The 14,153-nt window shown below is 40.0% G+C and overlaps 2 protein-coding genes across 2 annotated transcripts; one reads left to right on the forward strand and one right to left on the reverse strand.

Annotated features, from left to right (window-relative positions):
• The first annotated feature begins 53 nt into the window (after positions 1 to 53).
• LOC122643992 (fructose-bisphosphate aldolase, cytoplasmic isozyme 1) lies at positions 54 to 1,510 on the forward strand. The gene is made up of 2 exons (XM_043837581.1): positions 54 to 822; positions 1,131 to 1,510. Exons 1-2 carry the CDS (start codon positions 112 to 114, stop codon positions 1,491 to 1,493), a joined length of 1,074 nt encoding a protein of 357 aa, XP_043693516.1. The 5' UTR covers positions 54 to 111; the 3' UTR covers positions 1,494 to 1,510.
• A 5,378-nt stretch (positions 1,511 to 6,888) lies between these two features.
• Positions 6,889 to 12,687, reverse strand: LOC122643989 (uncharacterized membrane protein At3g27390). Its single transcript, XM_043837579.1, has 10 exons — positions 12,449 to 12,687; positions 11,789 to 11,897; positions 11,487 to 11,679; positions 11,025 to 11,161; positions 10,619 to 10,907; positions 10,408 to 10,514; positions 9,940 to 10,114; positions 9,671 to 9,866; positions 9,318 to 9,558; positions 6,889 to 7,115 (listed from the first exon to the last, which is right to left on the reverse strand). Exons 1-10 carry the CDS (start codon positions 12,555 to 12,557, stop codon positions 6,899 to 6,901), a joined length of 1,773 nt encoding a protein of 590 aa, XP_043693514.1. The 5' UTR covers positions 12,558 to 12,687; the 3' UTR covers positions 6,889 to 6,898.
• Positions 12,688 to 14,153: the final 1,466 nt, after the last annotated feature.

Genomic DNA, 14,153 nt, shown 5'->3' on the forward strand with positions numbered 1-14,153 from the left:
TTCCTTCATCTCTGAATCTATATAGTAACTAATTCTCTCTCTCTATCTCTCTTATCCACTCCATTTCAAATCATCAATCACCACCACCACCTTTAAGCCCTAGAAGAAGCCATGTCCGCCTTCGTAGGAAAATACGCAGATGAGCTGATAAAGAACGCCAAATACATAGCAACACCAGGTAAAGGCATTTTAGCGGCGGACGAAAGCACAGGAACCATCGGAAAACGTCTCTCCAGCATCAACGTTGAGAATATAGAATCCAACAGACAAGCTCTCCGACAACTCCTCTTCACTTCTCCCAACGCCCTTCCTTACCTTTCCGGCGTTATCCTCTTCGAGGAAACTCTTTACCAGAAAACCACTGACGGCAAACCCTTCGTTGAGGTTCTCCAAGAGAACAATGTCATTCCTGGCATTAAGGTCGATAAAGGCACCGTCGATATTGCCGGCACTAATGGTGAGACCACCACTCAGGGCCTTGACTCACTTGGCTCTCGTTGCCAGCAGTACTACAAGGCTGGTGCTCGTTTTGCCAAGTGGCGTGCTGTACTTAAGATTGGGCCCACTGAACCATCTGAGCTGTCTATCCAACAGAACGCTCAGGGTTTGGCTCGTTACGCTATTATCTGTCAAGAGAATGGGCTCGTCCCCATAGTGGAACCGGAGATTCTCACCGACGGCAGCCATGACATCAAGAAATGCGCCGCCGTTACTGAGACCGTATTGGCCGCTGTTTATAAGGCTCTTAATGATCAACATGTGCTTCTAGAAGGAACCCTCCTCAAGCCTAATATGGTCACTCCTGGCTCTGAGAGCCCCAAGGTTTGCTTGTTCATATAAATATTTTAGCTTAGATACCATTTATTGGGAGACTTGGGTAGAACTCGTACTTATTATTTTCATGAAACCCAACAAATGAGTTTCTGTTAGGTTACTTTGTTAGGTTACTTGACGGCTAAAAGCTCCAAAGCTGATGAAACTCGTTAAATCAAACCCTTTAACATATCTCATACTAGACTGGTCAATCTAGTGCTCAAACAGTTGAATGGCCTCATTAGGCACAGAACATTTTCCTAAACCTTTCTTCTTTTGTTTTTTTATTTTTATTTTTTAAATCTATGCAACAACAGGTGACTCCAGAGGAGATTGCAGAGTACACGGTTGCAGCATTACGTCGAACGGTACCACCGGCGGTGCCAGGGATTGTGTTCCTGTCGGGAGGGCAAAGTGAGGAGCAGGCAACACTGAATCTGAACGCCATGAACAAGTTGGAAGTGCTGAAGCCATGGACGTTGTCCTTCTCGTTTGGGAGAGCTCTTCAGCAGAGCACGCTGAAGTTATGGGCTGGGAAGAAGGAGAACGTGGGCAAAGCTCAGGAGACATTCTTGATTAGGTGCAAGGCCAATTCTGAGGCTACCCTTGGCAAATATACAGGCGGTTCCGGTGGAGGATTGGCCTCCGAGAGTTTGTACGTGAAAGGTTACAAGTATTGATTAAAATTAATACTGTAACCATTTCCCAAGTGAAAAATATGTTCTTCATCAATCTTCACTCCTCCTCCCCCTCTTCTTTAGTTTAAGAAGCTTTACTGCTACACTGAAAATCTGTAATTTTGTATTATTCTTCTCTTCATTTCACCATGCTTATTTCAAGGTATCAGATATTTACAAGATAATGGCTCTTCATCATGGTTTTAGTGCACGGTATTGGAACAGGTGTCGGTAGTCCGCAAAACCATAATGATATCGGTCTGGATCGGACAAAATTATCCTTGAATTTCTTTTAAAAATGAATTTTTTGATCATTTAATCCTTTGTCCGTACCATACTACAGATACAGTATCGACACGATATCAATATTGATGATTAACAAATTCGATACATATCACCCATATATTGGGCGATACCATACCGATACTTAGAACCATGCGCTTCATCTGTTTCCACTTTCAAGAAAACCCTTTATTAGTTCAAAGCTCAAAAATGCCCCAGAGCAGGATTAGGCAATTAGGCGGTTGGGTTGGAATGGATTTGGGACCCACTTTCAGGGAGCGGGCCCAAATTATGGCTGTGCATAGCCCACTGCCCCATAAACCCATACGAATGTTGCCTAGCATTTGCCATATCTTATCTAACTAGCTCGCTAGAACTACCCTTGGAGCCATTAGACCTTATCCTCCTCCACTGATTGGTGGACAATTTTTCTTGTGTGCCAAATTTCAAAATCAAATCACCATCTCAAATGTGGATTATTATCCTCTCTAATTCCTAAAGTGTGGCAGTGCTAGTTGGAGATGTTGACACTTGGCAGCTGCCGCATCCAATGGTCCGAGCTCATTGATATTAACGGTTGGATGTGACAGCTACCAGGTGTCGACATCTCCACCTAGCACTGCTGCACTGTCACACTTTTAAGGAATTGGAGAGAATAATTTTCCCTCAACTGTTGCTTTCACCAACTATATTACATGAATCCTTTACTTGTTTCTCTAACAGGTCAACTTCTAACATAATAGGTGGTAGCAGTATAGACATGTTGTCAAGTCTAACAAAACGTCCTAACCTAATATTTGTTACTTGGTGATCCATTTATCATAAATGTTGGCTCAAAAGTACATTTTATCATTTTTTATCTATCTATAAAATTTTAAAGTTAAAAGTTTCATGCATGATCGAGTATAAGAGGAATCATTTACACTGGTTTTTAGTAACCGTCAGATTAAAGTATTTTAATCTAAACCGTCCAAGAATAAACTAATTGTAAATAACTCCTATACGCTTATGGGTACCTTTCAATACCTTTTCAAATACTTGTAAAAGACTTTTGTATTTATCAATAATGATTAAAAAATACAATAATTTATAATAATAAAAAAATAAAAAAAAAAACCAAAACAACTTCCTTCTTCCTTTGTTTCGTTCTCTGCAACTATTTTTTCAAATATGTTGTCACTTCAAACAACTTCCTTTTGTTTCTTCTGCAACGCTTTTTTTCAAATACGTGGAAGATGCAAGCTAAGAAGGTGAGGAAGGTTGAAGCAGCGGAACCCACACACGACGAAGAACCAGCAGGGCTTGACGACGCCCACCACGTTGACGAACCCCATGTCCGTTGCTGTTGTTTCTGATGTTTGGTGCTCTCCGGGAATAGCTTTCGTCGTCGATGCTGACCCCGTTGATTGCATTGAAGCGAGGAAACCTGTGGTAGGAAGAGGGAGAATCAATGGGAAAGGATAAATCACAGAGAGGTTTGCCTCTCCCCCCAACCCCTCCCATGCCTATTGATCTTAAAAGACGGGTGGCCGTCATTGTGGAGGTGAGAGAGAAAAGAGGGATTGAGTGGAGAGGATTCACAAAAAGAAAAAAAAACAAAGGGAAAATCGGATACAAGAAGAGAGAAAAAATAACTGAGTGAGAGAAAAAACAAAAAGAGAAAAGAAAAGAGAGAAAAAAGGAACAGAGTGAGAGAGAAAACAAAAAAGAGAAAGGAAAAGAGAGAGAGAGTTTGGTCAGACAGTTCATCGCAGGCCCTTTCTGAGCCGGGGAAGAACCAAGCTTGTTGCCGCTGTCGCTGATGCTGACCAGTGCTGCTGCCTCTTTTTCATCCTCTCTTATTTTTCCTTTTGAACTAAACCCCACGAATCTCTTCTTGTTCTTCTTCCATTCAACTGAAACCCACCTTCCATTAGTCTATCACCAAAACCATCCATTAATCCCACTTCTACCATTTTTGTTTTACCCCACCAACATCAATCACCGATCCATTTCCCCATTCATTTTCTAATCTTCTTTCATCTTTCCTATCTTCTAAAATCCCAACCCAAATCCACCGAGCCACTTTCTCTTCCATTTCTGTATTTGATTTCTTGTCTTTGGAATCCAAAATACCCCCACTTCTCCATTTCCATTTCCGGATCTTGTTATTCCATTTGGGAGGTATCTGCAACATTTGTGAAGAAGGCAATGGAGCAGTTCGTGAAGTTTGCTGTTGTTTAAGCGGTTCTGCTAGCATCACTTGAAGTCTCAGTTTCCATTTTTGTTTGGTTTTTATTTGTTCAAATCAGTTTGTAATAATCCTTTCCCCATTTTGATTCCTTGACTTGTAATAAATCCCTATCCCCTGCTTCCAAAGTTCATTGATCGATTGCATCGTGGAGCTACAAGTACCTTTCGTGTGATCGATTGAGATTTGAGATAGACATGAAAGAAACCGGTGTTTGAAGAAGAGTTGCAGAGAACGAAAAGGAGTTGCAGGCCAAAAGTAAAGTAATTGAAAAAAAAGAGTTGTAGAGAACGAAACAACTTTCCCCCTTTTTTCTCTAATCGTTCTAATTCCCTTTTTTTTATTTATTGTTGATATATACAAACGTATTTGAAAGAGTAATCGTATAGGAGAAGTACATATCATTACTTTATTCTTGGACGGTTCAGATTAAAACAATTCAATCTGACGGTTACTAAAATTCAGTGTAAAAGATTCTTCTTATCCACGACCGTGCATGAAAACTGCCCCCAAATTTTAATACAATTAAAGTTTTGTAGATAAAAGAAAATAAAGTTTAAAAAAAAATTGCCAAAATAATTGGCCATTACGCACATACATAAATGAATACAAATTGAGTATATGATTAAATTCTTACACATAATTTGACATATGGTTAATCCATGAGGGACCATACCAATCTATATAGTTAAAAATTGCCACATCATCAACCATATGAATAAAACAGTTGGAAAGTGTTTTTAAGCATGCAACCCGTCCATAATGAGACATTTTTGCCATAAGATAATTGCCTACCTAGCTTTTTAATTAAGGCAAAAACGGGTTGTTTTAGTCGGCATATCTAAAGAAGTTTTCTAAATGGGCGCACCCTTTAGTTCGAGGCTGGATAATGTGATTATTTTGCCCATTGGATAATTGGATTGCTCACATGTCAAATTTTAAATTCAATTCAATCTTACACTCTCCCATGTATGCACACGCACCCTCTTAGCAACCTAATACAGTAAAACTTGACAACAAGTCAAAAGAGGAGAAATTTGAGTTTACTTGTCCACGAAACTTCAAACCCATCCAACCTTCCACATGGCAGAACTAGTGCGATGTAGAGAAATTGAACATGTTTAAGAAACAAGTTTGGATCACCTACCCGTGCATGTATGCTTCACATACAATAATTAGGTGATGACATGTGTCTTTTTGTTTTCATAAATGCCCTCCATGTCTTCCACGGGTAGGCCATTTGGATCATCTACCCGTGCATGTATGCTTCACATATAATAATTAGGTGATGACATGTGTTTTTTTGTTTTCATAAATGCCTTCCATGTCTTCCACGGATAGGGATTTTAGATCATCTACCCCGTGCATGTATGCTTCACATACAATAATTAGGTGATGACATGTGTCTTTTTGTTTTCATAAATGCCTTCCATGTCTTCCACGGATAGGGATTTTAGATCATCTACCCGGTGCATGTATGCTTCACATATAATAATTAGGTGATGACATGTATCTTTTTGTTTTTATAAATACCTTGATACCTTCTATGTCTTCTCCGTAGCATCCCTAACTATACTTGAAACCTCCATGTTAGGATGGATCTTGGTGTCATCTAGGGATGTAAACGGATCGGATTCGGATCGGATACGGATCAAATGTGATCGGAGCCGGATATTCCCTGGCCGAATACGAATACCTCTAAACGGATTAGGATGCGGATCGGATTCGGATTTTCGACCATCCGTTTACATATCTGCCTTGTGTAACCCGGACCTTCCTCCCCCTAGCGGATACAATTCTCTCTCAATCCATATCTCTTAGATCATGATTCTCTTTTCATCATATTCTAGAACTTGTTTAATCTTCAAAAACCCTAAAAATCATTATTTACTTAATTTTTTATTATTAAGTATTCGGATTTTTTTCGGACGGATTTTAATCGGAATATTCGGATTTTTTTCCGGATATCTCTAAATGAATACGGATGCCCCTAAACGAATACGGATGCGAATTCGAATTCGAATTTCGGTTATCCATTTACATCCCTAGTGTCATCTATTCTCAAGAACGCCAGCTACTCTATAAAAAATTCAACCAAAAGGGCAAAAAAGCTACTCTATAAAATCTTAAAAAGTACAAGAAAACTACAAATAGCATCAGGATTTTAGTCATGTTCTGTCAATGTTAATCCAAATTTATCCATCCCAAAACCCTAGCAATTTTCACAAGCCAATCCTCAAAGTCAAGCTAAGTCTGACCCCTAGGCCCCACTTCACTCCTATGTAAAAGCCTGAGCTGATCCAATTAAATCCGGATATAAAAAAAAATGGACCCCAGTGAAGGAATTGGGACCAAAATGTGGTTTTATGTTAAATTCATGTGGCCATTAAAAAAGAATTGGACCCCAGTAAAGGGATCAGAACTGAGTTAGGTCAGACTTAGCTTGACTTTAAGGGTGGGCCTTAGTGCAAGGGTAAAGGTGTAAAAAATAGGGGCAAGGCTTATATTATGACCCTTCCCAAACCCCACAGTGGCGGGAGCCTCGTGCACTGAATACGTCTTATTTTTTTAAAGATTCATCTTAAATTAGAACCATTCCACAGATACAGGATTGAGCAAGTATCGATATTAGCACCATGCAATGGCATTGAACAGATTAATCCTAAGCTGCAATACATGGAGCTTAGACTCTCACCTCCGATTCAATGCACCCTGCAATGACAATAGAACAGAGACATGGTTCGGAGGACACGGAACAAACAAGTAGCTAATTTTTGTGAATTAACAACCCTCAACACCTGAGCAAACTCTTGCAGAATCAATCGGCACCTCTCCCTATAATACAAAGGAGGGCAATTTCAGTTTAGTATCTCAGAGTGGTAATAGTTATTTTAAGTTACACAATCTCTTCATTGTTGTAGGTTTTTCCTCCGACGTCTTTACCTCTTCTCTCTCCAGAATTGGCCGAGTTATTGCCACTAGCTTCTTGTGTCAAATCCTCGCTTCTCAAAGCATCAATTCTCATTAATTCTATATACAGCACTTTCAACAAGCTCCTGAAACGGCGTCTGAAGGTCGGCATTCTTGACATGGAAGATACAATTCCTTGAAGTCTGCAAGTAGAACCAGTTCCCATATGATTGTCTAAAGAGACTATGTATAACCCAATATGTCTACAAATTAATCCACAAAATTTACTCCTCTAAATAGAGGATTAAAAATGATATCATGATAAAAGTGGAATAAACATCCCTTTTGTGTGTGTGTGTGTGTGTGATTGGGAGGGTGGGGGTGAGACAGACGGGCTTATGAGATCTTTTTCATGGTCCATCTGTTCACTGAATGTCACAATGCTTCTCATACTTTGACCATGCAAAAACAATGGAAGATATGTGTTTGAACTCGCAGTCTAGAGATATCTGCTACTCCTTACTCTACTTAGAAACTTAATAAAATCATTGTCAATGGAGATGCGAGAATCAGCAAATTAGTATAAGTTACTCTCCCAATGCTCTCTTACTAGATTCATATTTTTTTTTAAAGTAAAAACATGGCAAAAGGTTCCCTGGCCTGGTACTAAAGGGGGGGGGGGTCTTTAGTTGGGACACCCAATTCCACCCATGTAGGAAACCTAAGAGATTGTCTGGATAGGCCATATGCCAAATGTCAGATCCAAAATTCAATCATTTATCCCATGTATGTCCATGCACACCGTTGGTATTTCCTTACACTCATGTCAAATTTCTAGATTTTTCAATGATCTGTTTTGCCAGATAACTCCATTCAGGCTGAAACTCGACATATGATCAGGGGGCATTGAGGTCTACCAGTCAACAAAATTTCAGCCCTATCCGATTTGGCAGAAGTAGGCACCCGATGATGTAGATCGAAGCATGAAGAAGAGAAGAGTCAGGACTTACTGTTCATGTGGTACTACTGTTCACGTGAACATTGTCAAAGCCAAAGCTTGCCTTGTTTGCGATTGATTTTTAGAAGATCTTGTGGGCCCATCAAGTGGAGGAAGATTCTATCCAAATGCTGCCATAGTTTAGTTCCTATTTTCAGTTTATATTAGGTAGTTTCTAATTTCAGTTTGTTACTATTTTTTTTGTTTTGTTCTCCACAATAAGAGTTTCTATTTTGAAATAAGGAATCTAGATTTTTAGAAAGTTTCTATTTTTCTACCTTCTTCAAAATAGCCTACTTCATTAAATAAGCAGCCCTTCTTGTAATAGTTAAACAATGAATTATTGAATGAAGTTTTGAGGCATCCTTGCACTCAGTTATGGGAACAAATCCTTGTTTCAACAGCTGGTATAGCTGTGGGTGAGAGACCCAGGGCCGAGAAAGCCCATCCCTCTACCCCCTTCTTCTATCTTTTTCTCCTACCTCTACTCGATCTCCATTGCTGCTGCTGCTTGTGACTGCAACAAATCTCTGTGAGAACACACCCTGAAGATCAGAATCCATTCCCAATCAACTCAGAAGGCTGCTGTTGCTGCAAACCATCGATTGAAGGCTGCTGCTGCTGCTGCTCCCTGCCATCTGATTTTGCTGCTGTAACTTGTGAAGGACATATCTCAGCAACACACCGATCAGAATTGGCTGAGATTTTGAGGGCTTGTCACTGCTACCAGGGCCTATACTTGATCCCTCCCTGTTTGGAGCCCAGATCGCAGTTGGTTTGTGAGATACTGTACAACCTTCTATTTTGAGGGCTAAGTTTCTATTTTCGATTCCCCTTCATATCACAGCCTTCAGCCATCAGAACTGGCTGAATTTTGGAACATAGAACATGTTCAACATACCTCCACTCGACCTAAGTTTGGTGACTTTCTGCTGGCTGGTTTGGTTCTTATTTACTAAGTTAATAATTCTGATTTTGTTTCTAATTTGATGTTCTGCTGCAACCTATCATCGAACCTATTGTAGAGTGGTTCTTAGTTGAACCCCATCTACATTACCCGACCATGGCTTAATTATGTGGACTGCCATATTAAAAAACCTTCTTTCAATAAATATAACGCCATGTTAATTCACTGCTAAATTAGAACCTTGCATTGTGCCCTATAATTTGAATCATCAACAATGTATTTTAGCAGTGTCATGTAATGTTTTATAGCATAACACACTCATGTGTATTTGATTCTTAAGTTCAATAACCTGATCGACCTAATCACAAATCAGTGCAAACGTAAATCTATTTGACATCCATTCTTCAATTCTTGAAACTAATAGATTTCATATATGTTTCTGTTCTCTGGAATCACTACTCTCTCAAGATACTTTTCAGGTGAAGATATTATTGACCTTACCTTCTTAATATGGCCTGCAGCTGAGCTCTTCTGATGTTGTCATCAGATGGAAATTCTGTATCATTCCAGTCCTCTGGCCTTTCATTTTTGCAGTTCATTATCAATCCTCTCAAGCAGGATTCTTCATTCTCATTTAACTGAAGGCCTTTGATTTGCTCCTTCATAGTCAGTAATGGCCCCATGAACCATTCAAGCACCTTGTCCTTTGGCCAGTTAATCCTTGTTAGTTCTAACTCATCAGCTGAAAAACAGCATTACATTAACAGAATTAGAACTACTTCTAAGTTCAACCACGCTAAAAAGATTGCAAGTTTGACCACGCTAAAAAGATTGCAAATTTGAGGCAAACATACAAATTAGCAACCCAGAGGAGTTAGACTTTGCTGAGACCAGCAGGCATTGGAGAATTGACCAAGCAGGGAGTTTAATTTCCAACTTTTTACATTTCCCTTTCACAATGCATTCCTCAATGTCTGTTCTTGTTAGCAGACCATCATGGAGGAGTATCCTACCATTCACCTCACAAGATCGGAACAGCCAATCCCAAACCTGCCACATCATCCAGAATGAAATTGTGAAATAGCAGCAATTAATAATACAGGTCAATGTGCAAGATCCTTACTTGCATCGGCTTTAGCTGTTGAATGGCAATCTTCAGTGTTCTTGTCCGTTCTGAAACTAATTTTGAACCATGAGGGCCTATTCTTCCATTATTTGAATCATTCTCATCATTGTCCGTTGATTTCCTTCTCTCAAGGATATCCGACGGGGGGTTCATTTGTTTACGGTACTTAGGCCTGGCTGTCACAAGTATATTACTTGCCATCAAAATTACTATATAAATGAAAAAGACAGTTTTTCATGAATAAGTCCGGAATCTAGGAAGGAATGACAAAATCTATTAGGGAGTCGTGGTAACTCCGATGCTTAGTTGTCACAAGCATCATACTTGCCATCAAATATGAATGAAACAGACACTTTCTCATGAATGATCCTGGAATCTAGGAAAGAATAGTAAATCTACTAGGGAGTCGGGTGCCTGTGATGCTTAGTGGTGCAAGTTCAAAAGGTTAGGTAACTCAGGTTTTACCTTGGAAGGCAGGACCCCTCCCTCAAATAAAGTAAATCATTTGTGTATTCATCAAAGAGGGCAATAACAGATATAATGAAAGCAAGTCCCATCCTAGGTGAGTTTTCCTGGCAGTTATGGATGAGAATCAGTAATGTTGCACCTTGATACATAAATAACAATACAGAACACATGTCAAACTAGAATCAAGGAAAGGAGGAGCTCTATATACCTGATAGACAACAATACCGCTATAAGAAGCAAGAAAGAAGCTGCAGAAAAAAGCACTAATCACAGCCCCAACCACTGCTAATGGCCACAGTATGATGGCAAGTCCAGCAAATGGGACACATGCTGCCTCCAGAAATGGTCCCTCTCTGCCGATCAAGTCTTCAAGCAGCCTCTTCCATCCTTTGAACAACATGAGAGGACTTTTCCATAGGGCAACAGCAGTTACTAAAAGCACATCTACAGGCACAGCGAGCAGGCTAACAAATAAACAAGCCGGCAGCTTCCATAACCTTTTAAGAGAAATGGAATGTGTTAAGTTTGGTACATTTATATCCCCAATATGATCACCTCCCACAGGCCTAGGAAAAAGAGAAAAGAGAGAGAGAGAAGGGGGTTAGATCCTTCACTTAATGCTCATGGGCTTTTCATCTTCAGGTACTTCTTCAGTCAATTCATCCATGTAAGAAAAGTAAGAGTGGAAACAGAAGTCTGTAAAGTCTCGCACCACCGTGCAGCTTCCCTCAATTGTGCTCCAGCTACCATCCTGACATTCATGCACAATCATAACCCACCCGTTTGCAGAATTTGAATCAAGTTATATATGAAAGAAGACACCATCAGGTACACAATGCAGTGAACCCCATTAGATCCCATATCTACTCCTCAAATGCAATGGATTTGAGGTCATACTTGATTGATCATACAGTGAGATTGTAGGACCTATCAAATGGTGGCTCCTGAGCATATTTTCTGGTGAACAGCTGATAACTTACTGCTATGATGTTAGCTTAAATTCAATCTCCTGGTTGACAACAGTTATTGTTTGGTTCTGTTGTCCTCATAAAGAGTAAATTGAGGAGGAATCATACCACAACGCAATGGAGAAGTTTGTTTTCGACTTGATTCCCGGCAGCTTCAAAAGTCGCAATTAATGGAGTGAAATAACCATATCCTACTCCTGCTAGAAGGCTTCCAACAATGGCAAAGATTGGCCAAAGGACAAGTGGTAGTGGCAATGATATCAATACTAGAATCTTCAAAACCAACCCAAACTTTTTGGTTCTGAAATAAGAAACAGGAGAGGAAGACAGGTGTGAACAAGTGCATATGTGAAGAAGGTAGAAGATTCATTTAAGGTTAGATGTATAGACAGAGGTGAAAAGAAACATACTTTGCCACACAATAGTAAGTCCAGAAGACATGTGCAGGCCATAATCCAAGGATTACAGAAGAATTTCCAATTAGAATGATCACAGTTACAACTGGCCCAACGATGACCGCTGCAAAAGAAATATATTTTAGAAACTAATATACAAGTTAACCCACAACATCATTAACAGAGCATGTTGCAGGGGAATCAAATGGGTGCCAAAGCGGGGAGGATTGATTCATGTACTTCTATATTCCAAATTCATCATTGATTCAGTATTGTACAAGTTTTGAAGACCTATTTGAACTACCTCAACAGGGCATGATGGAACTGAAGGCTGAACACTCGCCAAGGTCATCTATTTCCATGAAAATATACTGTTTGATGGATCGTTTTGATCAAGTTCTGTCTTGCTTTCTAAAGATATATAGAAACCACTGTTTGCGCAAATTTTTGGGAGGAATATGTATCTAATGCACATGAAAATCTTTGAAAACACCCCACTCCACCCAAAAAAAAAAAAAACCCTTCAATTTTATTTCAGAATGATGCTCAGAGTTGCAGATATGATTGGATTTGTTTTTGCTAAATAAAAATCACATTCCTTTCCTTCTACCAGAGAGGAGGAAACAAAGACGAGAAAAAGGAATTGTTAGCTAAATGCTTAATTGGTTAGGTTACCTTTGAGGAGGCCGAGAATGAGGAGCAGTAGGAACAAGGGAAGAAAATAGATAAAGCTCCAAATCTTCTGCATTGATACCCTCCATGGGATGAACTGCTGCAGAAGCATGACCCGCAGAAATGGAGGGAAAGGAATGGAAAAGCTTAAGACTCGATTAAAAGGAACTGACGGAGTAGAAACAGAGCAGGGCTCGGTCAAGAGAAGAGGAAAATCTGTTCATGAAAACTATCAAAAAAAAAATAAAAAGTGAGAGAGGAGAAAGAGAGAGAGTAGAGTGTTGACGTGTTGTGTTGAGGGGTTACGTGGCAAAGTGGGCCGTGGCCTCGATCGACGTGTCATTTGACTGGTGTGTCTAGACTCTAGACTTTCGTGCCGTCACCCTCTCAGCTTCAGCTGCAAAAGACATGAGAGGGGAAAGCGGGCGATAAAGAAGGTTTCTATATTTTCATGTCACAGAGGCGGTTGCTTTTCCGGTTGGATAAAGCATGGTTTGAGTTATCGGTATCGTATCTTTGGTATCGGGTGATATATAGACGATACATATTGGTTTTGCTAGTCATCGATATCGATACCATGTCGATATCGATACCATGTCGATATCGTGTCGGTAACACAGTACGGACAGGGATAAAATGATCAGAAAACTCATTTTTTAAAGAATTTCAGGGTAATTTTGTTTGATACAACTGATCCAAGTCGATACCGTATCGGTATTGTATCTATTGTACATGTTGCAGATAGCCATTCCGATACCGTACACTAAAACCATGTTGGTATCAGCCAGCATGGGTAAACTGTATCAATATCATATCATAAGCCACCGATTTTGATATCGTGCCAATATCGTATCAATGAAACGGTGCTAGTTAGAGGTAAAACGGTCAAAAAAAATCTGATTTTTTAGAAAATCAGGGCAAATCAGTTCGATATGGGCTGATCTGGTATCCATATGATATTGATCGATACGTATCGATATCGGCATCTGATATTGATATGAAATTGATATATCGTTAGTTATCAATACGAAAGAGAGTAAAATGATAATGCAAAAGATTCCGTGCACACATATTCACTATCCACCGTCAAGCACAGACCTTGGCCATTGGACAAGAAAAGATCGAAATACACCCTTCTATTTGACACATCGTAACTTGGATCTTTTCTTTTCTTTATACTGCCATGTTGGAAAACCTTGATAATAAAAACCCTCAGGGGCGGCACATTTGGCAAGGGACGAGGACTAAGGAAGCTGAAGCTCCTGAGTTTGACTCTGTCTCCCCCCTTGGGATCACTCGCCTGAGAGGAAACTCCCTAGTGAACATAGGGGTCCCAGTATCTTTCGATTCGTGTGTGTTGTAGGGTCGTGCACAAATCCGAAGGGAATTAGTCGGCCAAAGGCCGCACACTTTTAATTCCAAAAAAAAAAAAAACCTTGACAATAAAAAGGGGAGAGCGTTCTCTATTGGAAAACGCAAGGATCATGTGCACATGATAGCCAATGAGAACACGCGCTGGCATCTCTAGGGTAGAAATTTCAACTTTCATGAGAGATGGGGCGATCATTCACAACCCCCCCCCCCCCCCACACACACACACACACACACACATAATGTCTGAGTGTGGCGTGCACGCCCCACCTGCTCCCCTAGAGAACATTTTCCCCAAAAAAACCAAGGTACCTTTATTTTGAAGGACAAAATAATC

This window comes from Telopea speciosissima, chromosome 10, assembly GCF_018873765.1.
Source record: "Telopea speciosissima isolate NSW1024214 ecotype Mountain lineage chromosome 10, Tspe_v1, whole genome shotgun sequence".
In the NCBI taxonomy this organism is placed as follows: domain Eukaryota; kingdom Viridiplantae; phylum Streptophyta; class Magnoliopsida; order Proteales; family Proteaceae; genus Telopea; species Telopea speciosissima.